The 11,026-nt window shown below is 40.6% G+C and overlaps 1 protein-coding gene across 3 annotated transcripts in view; it reads left to right on the forward strand.

Moving 5' to 3' along the window:
• Positions 1 to 10,737, forward strand: part of sgcd (sarcoglycan, delta (dystrophin-associated glycoprotein)) — a 547,041-nt gene extending 536,304 nt beyond the window's left edge. For all 3 annotated transcript variants that reach the window (XM_051938031.1, XM_051938032.1, XM_051938030.1), the window contains one exon: positions 1,520 to 10,737. In XM_051938031.1, coding sequence (XP_051793991.1) covers positions 1,520 to 1,705 — 186 coding nt within the window. In that variant the 3' untranslated portion in view covers positions 1,706 to 10,737. The remainder of the gene's footprint in view (positions 1 to 1,519) is intronic.
• The last annotated feature ends 289 nt before the right edge of the window (positions 10,738 to 11,026 follow it).

The raw sequence follows: 11,026 nt of genomic DNA on the forward strand, positions 1-11,026 counted from the left end.
AAGTTCTTGACCTCTACGATGAGGAAATCCAATGGTTCTGTTATACTGCGGGAGCATACAAAGTTATTCTGAGTGATCTCAGTAATGTTATGATGAGAAATGTCTACTCTGATTCGACTGATCTCTTAGTGGAAGACAATGTCCCCATCCATAGAGCACAAGGCATCACAACAGTAACCAGATCTGAAACCCAATTAAACACCTAAAAGATATTTTGGTTTGATAGCTAGACATCAAAACAGTAAATGAGTGAATATCTTTCAAATGAATGCACTGTATCCCTCCACGAGAGTTCCTGAGACTTAGAGAATCAACACCATGGTGCATTCAACTTGTTCCAGAAATACCTGGTGGCACAACACCTTACTAAGACTCTTTGGGAGTTTTTGTTTATGCTAACGTTAGCATTTCCTTAATCATTTCCTCATTTCTTGCATCTTAGCTCCTCCTAGCGAGGATGTAAGAGGTTGGATACAGGGTTGGGTGAGAGTTCCTGCCTCAAGCCATGGACAGGAAAATGGATTATGAGATGTAAAGACGGCTTGGTACAACTTTAGCACTGATTGTTTCAGACTGCTGTGGTAAACGGGGAGCTTATCTGGAAGGCAAAGCTCTTGATTTACCAGTCGATCTACATTCTAACCCTCGTTTGTGGCTCTAGGTAGTGACCAAAAGAATTAAATCTCAGATCGAAGCAGTCAAAATGAGTTTTCTCCCAGAGATACAACAAGGAGCTTAGAATTGGCATTGCTGCAAGGTAGTTCAGGCCTCTGATAAAGACGCCTCCCAGTTTCCCTCTATTGGGTTTTTTTGTACAAATCCAAATTAAAGGAGACTCCAAAAACTCACTGGGGGGACTACATATCTCATCTGGCCTGGGAACATCATGAAGAAACTGTAAAACACTGCAGTGGAGTTATGTCCTCCTTGGCTTCTTCAGAAGAAAAAGTTGGAGAGTAGAACTTTCATGTTTCCTGAGGAAGGACTTCAGGAAGCATAAGTTAGCATAATAAAAAACACCTATATGTTGGATGTCCTTTAACTTGCTACCGAAGCTGGAAAATATGGTTACCGCAGAGTTGTTAGAGGTAACTCGGTCAGAAGGTACCCTATCATTTGCTCTAAATTAGGCTAAACATGACCTGGACTCATGTCTGAATGCCGATCTTTTTGTAAATATTTGTTTTTTATTGCACAATTTTGCCTCATTTTTACACAAATTTGACTTTGTATGATAAATAGAAAAGTTTTGACCTCTTTTGTGCAGCTATACATGTAGATTTTGGAAATATTTCACAAACAAAAACATATCTAGCTTATATAGGCGGATCTTTGCCAGAATTTGTGCAACGTGCAGCTCTAAATTTAGCTTTTCTAATCTTTCTCGTTATTATCCCCCAACTGAAATCCCACATTTCCAAACATTTTCATCTTTCTTTGTATGTCCAGAGAAAGCACTACTGGTTTTACCTCCTGTCTTTTATCCAGTCTCACCAGTTTTCTTTCCTTCCTCCCGTAGATTTCTCTGGACGCCCGGAGGATTCGCCTGATGCGGCTGCCAGAGGGGAAGGCCTCCACCAGCTCCTCGTCCTCCGGGACCAGGCAGACTGTCTACGAGGTTTGCGTTTGCCCCAACGGGAGGCTTTTCTTGTCCCAGGCCGGCACCGGATCCACCTGCCAGATCAGCAACAACGTCTGCCTCTAGGACTGACACAATATAAATAAACCCACACAGACATCCCGAAAGACAGATGGGCTTAAAAACAGACAGATGTACACATATCGCCTGCCTCTAGGACTGATTCACAGCAAACACGTACAGAAATACAAAGACTGCCGGAGACGACGGACACGGAAACAATCATAGATACCGCACTTCCACTGATCTTTAGGCTCACCCGATATGTTCAAAAGGCCAAACTTTGAATCGAAGCTGCTGACAGGTGCCAACAAAATGATTTTCTAAGTGTAGAGAAGCCTTTCAAAACTCCACTGAGTCTTTATACGTGTAGGACGCGATGATATTAGGCTTTTAAATTGAATTATACACACGAATAAAACCAGAAATGCATTGCAGTGCAGGATTTAACACTTCCGTGTCAACACTGACACTGTTTAACAAAAGGTCATGTATCGGTGTGATCCTAGCGGTCATTGTGCTATTTGTTAATAGCGAACACTCATTACAGATGCACACACACTAGCTCGCAGACATCTATACACACAGTATACATAATTTAACACTTGGTGCGCACACACACACACACACACACACACACACACACACACACACACACACACACACACACACACACAGTATTTGCTTGTAGAAACTGAGAGGAAAAAAACCTCCAGAGATTTACTAGAGGAGACACTGATCTGTTCCCTTTTCTCCCTCAAGAGCATCTCAGTACCAGAATCACTAGGGTGATCACCCATGGCAACAGGCTCTCTCCTCTTCTTCTTCTTCCATCCCCTTCATCTTCTGTTTCTTTCCCCTGCCATAGCCTCTTACACCTGAGATATTTTACTTTCTAGCTGCTCACAAGGCATTTTAAAGCCCAATCGGCACACTAAAGCACCGTCTTATGGCCCTCCTGACATGAATCGGATCAGGACATAAAATGACCATGAGGATTTGGACATTTTTTAGGTATAACACATTGCAGACAGTGATTTCACTCAGAATAATGTGCTTTACTGTGCCTATGTGACAGTTTCTCAGTGAACTTTGAAATTATTTGGCTAAAGTTGACTTCAGACTCTGATGCCACGTTCATGTCACGTCGCGTTTAGTCAGCCCCGATGATTCAACTCCCAGAACCACATGTTTATTCAGTGGAATTATTTGATTTTAAAAACAACAAATGACCTCTCCGCCCTGGACGTGGATGTTTTTTAAGTGAGTTTTTTCCAGAAAGTTGCACGACTTTGTGCCAAACGGTCCTTAGTTTTTTACATGAAATCCCGGGGTTGTTTTTTTGCCCCTGAAGTTTGTGTTTGCATATGTTCCATATTCATCTATTTTTCTGTCACAGTCAATCCCTCACTTCTTGAATCAAACTTTACATTGGTCCTTCGTGCGATTTGACGTGAACATGGCAGCAGTTATTTTTATACATCTGATGTAAACTGCTGTCTTTACATTTAGTTATTTGATTTCTTTTCATGTATTATTTTCCAGCGTTCTGGATAAATTCTGTTTCCTCCCGATAAAACAGCTCTGCCCAGCATTCTTCCCAACAGTGAAGAAAACCATGAATACAAACAACATCCTTGACGTTTTTAAAATCACACATGAAACAGCAGAAATGTCCGACGTAAGCTGCTTGAACCTCGGTGGTGGTCACCCTACTTGCTTCTTGCTCTTGGACATTTTTTAAAAAGGACAAAATAAAAACTCTAAAAAAAACCTAATGCGAGCCACTCTGTTGAAAGAGGGGAACTGTGCCTGTGCCTTACGTCGATGCACTTGTGGCAAGAAGAAGCACATCACACAGACTTTCTTTGGCATCAGTGAGTAACATGACCTCTGATTTCAGTTCAGTTTCAACCAATTCACGAATCTTTCCTTCTGTGCGAATGCAAAGACCTTCGGCCACATCTGAACCGTAGCGCCTCCCAGCTGTCGGCGCCTGACTCTGCAGAGGGATGCGTTGGTTTTGTTTTTCGATTTAGCTTCCTGTTGCTTTGCTTTTCGTGATCAGATATTCTGTGTGAAACTCTGTGTGTGGTTCTGTTTTTGCTAAAAGGGGCAAAGGTGTGATCCTGTGGAGTTTAATAGGCACATGAGAGCACCGATTTTTACTACTTATCTCAAACCACTTGGCCACAGAACGTCTAGTTTCTCCTGTCTGAATGTTGATACACAAGATCTTTTTATTTTTGCACATACAAGTACTCTCTTAGTCTTGCTCCATTATCTTAATTAAATATATTAATACTGCAACTTCAATGCACAGATATTGTAGAAAGTAGGGTAAAGATTAGCACTTCAGCAATTGGTTCCCGCTGATGATTGAACCAGCACACAAAATATTTATTAACTGATAAGGCAGAAAGAATATGAAGGACATCTGTGTCAGAAATACACTATAGATCAGTTGTAGTACCTGTTTGTTCCACCAGGTGGAGCCTCTTACTGTTTGATACTGTGGAGACTCACTCAGACTACAGACGGTTACATGTTGGCAAGCAAGGGCATTGTGGGAGTTTAGATAGTAATGGACACCATGACCAGAACTTCTGTGCCACTTAATGACTTCCAGCCAAAGTTATGAGTTTAAGACAACTGTGATTGACTATGGCTGTGATTGTAGTTGATCCTAGTTTGTGTACTATTCTGGGGGTGGAGCTAGAAGTGGGCTGCCATGATGAAGATCTCCGTGACATTTAATAAATTCTGCATAACTTGTGTGTTGAAGGCAACTGTGATTATCTACGGCCATGTTTCTAGTTGATCCTAGCTTGTCTTTCAGTCATTGGTTTAGCTGGTAATGGGCACCATGGCAAAGACTTCTGTGCCACTTAACAACTTCCAGCCAGAGCTTATGTACTTAGGACAGCCGTGAATGACTAATACTGTGTTTCTAGTTGATCCTGGTTTGTCTTAAACCTATTGTGGTAGTTTAGCTAGTAACGAGGCACAGTAACAAAGACTTCTGTGCTGCTTAATGACTTCCAGCCAGAGCTTAACTGTTTAAGACAACCATAAATGACTCGAACTGTGTTTCTAGTTGATCCTAGATTGTTTTAAAACTGTTGCGGGGGTTTAACTAGCAATGGGCACCATGACAAAGATTTCTGGGGACCTCCAGCCAGTACTCATCTTGTTGAAACAAATTAGAATCAACTAGGAAACCATTCCTGTATCTCAGTGACATACGTCACAGACCTACATTAGCGGCTTTGTAGGAATCTAGGTCATAAAACACCACCATGACAAAGTCTTCTCAGCTCACATTTTTAGGTGAAAGTCTGTTAGGACGGTGCTCCTACAGCTCACTGGAAGATGAAATCAAGCTAACTGCTTTTGATCCAAAAACCATTATCAAAACTTCTTTTATCAACAAACATGAAAAACTTCAGCTGTCTTCTGCTGTTCCAGCCTGGGGTAGCAGAGGACCAACAGGGTTTTCTAGACAGACCTCTCCCCAGCAACGTGTCTGCTTTTTTTTAGAAGTTTCAGGTCTTTTGGCTTCATCAGACCTTTAATGTGCAATTTGTTGCTCCAAATTAAGGAATTTTAGTATCTCGGGATTGAGTGATGGGAAAATATGGATATGTATGTCTAACAGTTCATTCATTCTCTCCACAATATCTACAGTATCTGTGCCAAAGAAAGCAGATCAAAACAGTTTTTTGGTGTGGGAATATGGAAAAAAATGAAGACACTAAAATGTTGTTTTACTTGTTAAAACACATCACGAAGGTAAAGATGTGAAGATCTTGCAGGTAAACACCCTCCAGAAACTAGACGTTGTAGTTTTTATTTATATCTTCTGTGTCGCATCCTTTTCCAGAGTCAGGTGTACCAACTTCCTGCTCTCCCCTCAGCTTCTCTGTCGCTGTATATTAAAGGACTATCATAAATATTTCACCATGAAATCGAACCTATCTGATGTGTTTTTTGACTACATGTACACTAGAGAAATACATCTTTTTATACGGTTGTATATGTAAATACTGAACACGTAACGGCACCAGACCAGACACGCCAACGAAAGAGAAACAGTGCTCTTTTACAAAAAGGAAAACCTTTTTTTATAATGTACATCAGTGTTTTTATACTAAAAGGGCAAAAAGAAAATAAAGTTAAAGGATATTCATTGAGTTAGCATGTACAGCACTGTATACGATGTTCGCCTGTGGAGAACAAGCTGGTTTTGTTTTGACGCCTTCTCGCCTCTCCTGCTGAGCTCAGATGTTTCACACAAAACCTGCTTTTCTTTTACTTTTTTTTGTTGTTGTTTTGTTGTTGTTGTTGTTGTTGTGTCGGCCCGAGGTCTTTGCATTCTCTCTCCAAGTGTGCTGTGTGTAAATCTGTGCTATGATGAGTGAGCTTTTTGTTTTTGTTCTTCTGCTCCACAGAAAGTGTTGAATGAGTCTCAGAGAAGCAAACAGGAAAAAAACAAAAGAGACAGTAAAGCAGAGAAGGAAAACGATGCGCGGGGCTGAGGAGAAACGTGCTGTTAAATTAATAACACAAAAACTGGCAACAAAAATGTGCTGTTTTTGAACAAAAGTCAACAATCAATCAGTACAAATTACTCAAATCTTTAAGTGCAAAATGCAGAAACCTTGGATTGAAGGTAACCTGAACCCAGCGGATTGCATTGCTGATCAATTGACAGTATTGATCGAATATTGTGAGCACTTCTTCCCGCCCTGTGAGGTCAGCTGAGCGCTCTGTCCTTCCTTTTCTGGCTGAGTATTTACGTTTTCCCTCATTCTTCAGTCTGAAACTGCCACTCATGGAGTAGTTTTCAAGGATGCCAAAATAAAAAGGCGTTGTTCAAATTGACTGCAGGTGTCGTTGGATCCTCCCTGAAGAGTAAAAACTGCTTTAAATTCTGCAGACCGGAAACCTTTCGTCTTTTTAGGGTTGAGTTTTCTTCAGCGGAGATGTGAAGCTGCAGCTTCTCTCCTGACCAGCCTCATCTGTGGCTGGATTAAATTCATAAAATGTGACACTTCGTCATTTTAAATGAATAAAAGATTTTTGGTCATAACTGCAGCTCACATGAGGCTTTGAAAGTGTGCAGTTGTCAATTAATAGTGGAAAAAAACAACAAAAACCATCCATGTGATGGCTTCTAGGTGCAAGACATAAATATATGTGGGCTTCGATGTGGAAAATATAGTTTGCACACTGGCTTCCCAGATAGCAAACTATGGGTGAATCAATGTTGAATCTATGTTGAGACCTAACGTAGAAATTATACAGAAAGCGCAAGGTTGATAAAATGTTGAGTCAACGTTTGCTTACATAGATTACATGTTTGCAAACATAGATTCAACATTAATTAAACATTGACCTGTCAAACATTTTAATTAAACCAAAATACAACGTAGATTCAATGGCATCTTTTAAACACAAACTTCAATGTTGACAAAATGTTGTTGAATCAACATTGATCCAACCATCAGTCTTCAACCGTAACCACAATTCAACCTTCTTAACCCTAATTCAACATTGATTTAACATCTTTTGCTATCTGAGTAAAGTGTGATTTATGGTTGAAAAGCAAACATTGACTCAACATTTTATCAACCTTGCGCTTTCTGTATAATTTCGACGTTAGGTCTCAACATAGATTCAACATTGATTCACCCATAGTTTGCTATCTGGGTTAGATGCTTCCAATGACTTTTATTAAATTTATTTGAATACCACCATGAAATATTGATTTAATGAAGGTTCTTGGAAGCCTCTATGCCCTGTTGATACCTTTTATGCCATGCTAACTAGCATGCAAATTGTTAGCTGTAGCAGTATTCATGCTAAGTAATGGTTGTTCAGTAGCAGAGCTGGACCATTTCAGTTAAAAAGCCTTACACAGTGAACTCTGACTGATCTATTATTGCCATATTTTGTCAGATTTTTGGCACATTTTCACACAAAATCTGATACATGCGAGCTTTCAAAGAGTTTAATACTTGCTGCTAGCAAGTTTTTTTTTAGCTAATTTAACTAAATTTTATTTAGGTTCATATGAAATTCTATGATTACTGTCAGAATTTATTTACAATATTAACATTTCTGCCAATTTTAGGGTCAAGACTGAGCCCTAATGTCCAGAAATTACTCTGATTCGATAACAACTATGAGGCTAATGCTAATATTTTTTGCAGTCGGCTGCTCACATCTGTGACCTGCAGAGTTTTCCTGCAGCAGAAACATCTTTTACTCAGAAAACGACCAGAGCGTGTTTCAGATCTTTAGATTTACTGATGACAGAAGAAACTAACAGGAGAGACGGTGCAGCTTCATATCTCTCTGAAATAAGAAGGTTTCAGGAGTGAAAATATGAGTTTTATCTGAATTCATGAACTAAAGAAAAACATGACTCGACAACATTTCATCCTAAAACAAACAGCAATTTATCTTTTTATCCACACAGAGCATCGCTGGACTGATGCACTTCTGCAAACATTCATAAAAGGGTTTAATGTTCACGACATTTTAGTTCCTAGCTGTTTATTTTCTTTCTATTGGGTTGATCTCATGTCTTTTCTGTGAGTTTTCAGGAGTTCACATTTCTTTATATTCTGTCATTTATTTGCCAGCAGACCCTTACTTCTCGTGGTGTACATTTCCAGTAATTAAGGCGCTTTATTTAAATTTGACAACTCTTCACTGCTAAAGTAACGCATCTCTATACTGTGAGGAGGTACTTGATGTTTCTGGGTCAGTTAGATGATTTATTTTTCCTTTTCATTTTCGTCAGGATGTAAACGCAACAACTTTAAGTGACACTTTCATTTTGGAGATAAAGATCTGGGCTCCATCGCTACGTCGAGAAGTACGCGCCCTCGTATATTCCACGTCGCCTCTACAGCGGCCGCGGCGTCAGCTGATCATATCACAGATGATCCATACAGGAAGCGGAACATCCGATGGTGACACTGGATTTAATCTTCGCCGACGACAGCAGGCCGCCGGGTTTTTATCTGCCGCAGTTCCCCTCCCCGTTTCGGCTCGTTTTCACATTCCACTGACGGCTTCATCGTCTCGGTTCCGACGGCGCGAGTCATCATATGTGTGAAATTGGTTTCCAGAGTTTCGATGGCTTCCTTTGTCTCTGAGTATAAAACTGGCCGACGTGCAAATAAAAAAAGAAACACCCTGGAGCTTTTTGCCAGGCAATAATGAGGCTTTTTTATTCCAGGCAAAACAGGACCGACTGCCTGTTTTGTGTTTTTTTTTTCTTTTTTTTGCAGACGGTTGCTAAACTCCTTTTTTGCCTTCGAGTTGAAATCTCATTTAACAAGTCAAACCCCGCCATCGTCACCAGCGTCAGCAGCTGTTCGCCGCTCTCTGATCCCTTAAAAAAATAGACAAATGAGAGTTTTTGGGGTTTTAGTAGTGGCGGTGTAAAAACTCAAACGTCCTCCAGTGAGCTTTGATCTGACGGCTCAGGCTCCGGCCTCCATGCTGGGAGGTCGGCCCGGGTTCAGGCCTCCTCTCTTGTTCGCTGCGTTATCAGCCGAGTGAAGCATCGCCACCCCAGATTAAGCTCCTCGCCTTCTCCTGCCGCGGACGGTTTGATCTGTGCGTCTGTGCAGCTGGAGGCCTGAAAAAAGTTTGTCTCATTAGCCGATCTTCGCTAACCTCCAGCTTCGTCTCTAAAAAGCTCCAATTTTCAGATATTTGATTGAAAAAAACCCACTTCCCTGGATTTGTTTCTGTCGTAATAACTTCTCAGAGGATTGACGTCAGCGGTTAGCGGCGTTTCTCATCAATCAAACATTAGATATGGAGACTTGAACTCGTTTTTTTGTCATCCAGCAGCTCCGATTCTGTCGTTTCCACAAAGCTGACGACCGACCGAGGTCAAGCGGCGATTTCCCAGATAAAGATTTCATATGATAATTTGCCATTTCACTGTTCGGCTGGTCTTTTAATAAGAGAGCCACCCTCTCAGAGACCACTTTCCTCTTGGATTATTGGAATAAGAAGCCCATAAAGCTGCGAGGGAGTTACTGACTCGGCTCCTCGCTGCAGAAAAAGGTTTTTGTCTTTCTAAAGAATGTAACCTGAAGGGCTGCGAGAAGAGGAAACGTGAAGCAGCTTTACTGGAGGGTGGAAGTTATTTAAATATTGAAAACACCTGATTTTGAATCTGCTTTGGCATGTCGCCTCCATGTTGCCAAAGAGGCATTTTTTTTCTCATTTTTACGGCTTTTGTACGTGACAACAACAGTTTGAACGACACAAAACTTGATTTAAAGTCCGATTTGGTTGATAAAATAATGAGTGATGTTAATTTTGCAATTTAGTTTCTATTTACTGGTCTGATTTGCAGTTTTATGTGATGTTTGCTGAGATTTATCACGAGTTTTTGAGTGTTTTTGAAGTATTTCGATTTGACTGCAGTGAGTGTAAAGAAATATATTTTGCTTGGTGTGTTTGTTTTTGCAGATTTGATGCCGAGTGCGTATAGGGTATTTACCGATACTCCTGCATTTAGTGTTTTAGTGAAAACAATCACAGATTCTAACCAACAGATTTGGAGTTTCAAAGTGGGTTTACTCATTTTTTCCAGCACAAACTGACTGAATCTGTCGCCTCTGATGTCATTCTGTCACATTTTCCACTTGTACAAAGCGACTGTAAATAGAGGAAGGAGACGTTTTTTGTACCGTTCACCCCGTCGCTTAACAAACACAACGGTTTGGGTTTGGTCGTGGATCTCGGACACGTCACCTGCTGCAGATTGTACCGGGAAAATGCAGTGTTTGCTCGAGTTCAGGTTCTGTGAATGTGAGATTCTGTTTTTATTTTCCACTTTTGTGACGGTTTCAGTTTGTTTTCTCTGTTTGTACCACGATGGCGTAGAACATCCAGGGGGATCCTCACACATTCTATGCAAAACAAATGGACATCGAACGCATTGTAACGATGCAATGGATTATGTCGGTGAACTCTTAAATTTATGATACTTTCTGTATACAGTTTGTATTTATGAACTGAGTTGCAATCTAAACTGTATCAATAAACTTATTTTAAAAAGATCACGTCCACCCGACACGGTGACAGAGTGTTTGCACTTCACAGCTCGTTGTTTTAAACGTTGGTTTCTGGTTTTAAAGCCTGACATCTCACTAAAAAGTGACAAATCTGATGCTGCAGAACCTCATGTGTTTTGGTTATTTCATTGTGAAAATAAAAATCTGAGGGAAATGTCACATTGCAGTTCCTGTTGCATCGTAGAGTTTGAAGCTTGCATCGGGTAAGAGCGATGGTTTCTGTACAGAGCCAGTTGTTTTTGGCCCAAAAATGCGTCTTCACTACCGAAAAAGA

This window comes from Acanthochromis polyacanthus, chromosome 17 (genome assembly GCF_021347895.1).
Source record: "Acanthochromis polyacanthus isolate Apoly-LR-REF ecotype Palm Island chromosome 17, KAUST_Apoly_ChrSc, whole genome shotgun sequence".
NCBI classification, from domain to species: Eukaryota; Metazoa; Chordata; class Actinopteri; family Pomacentridae; genus Acanthochromis; species Acanthochromis polyacanthus.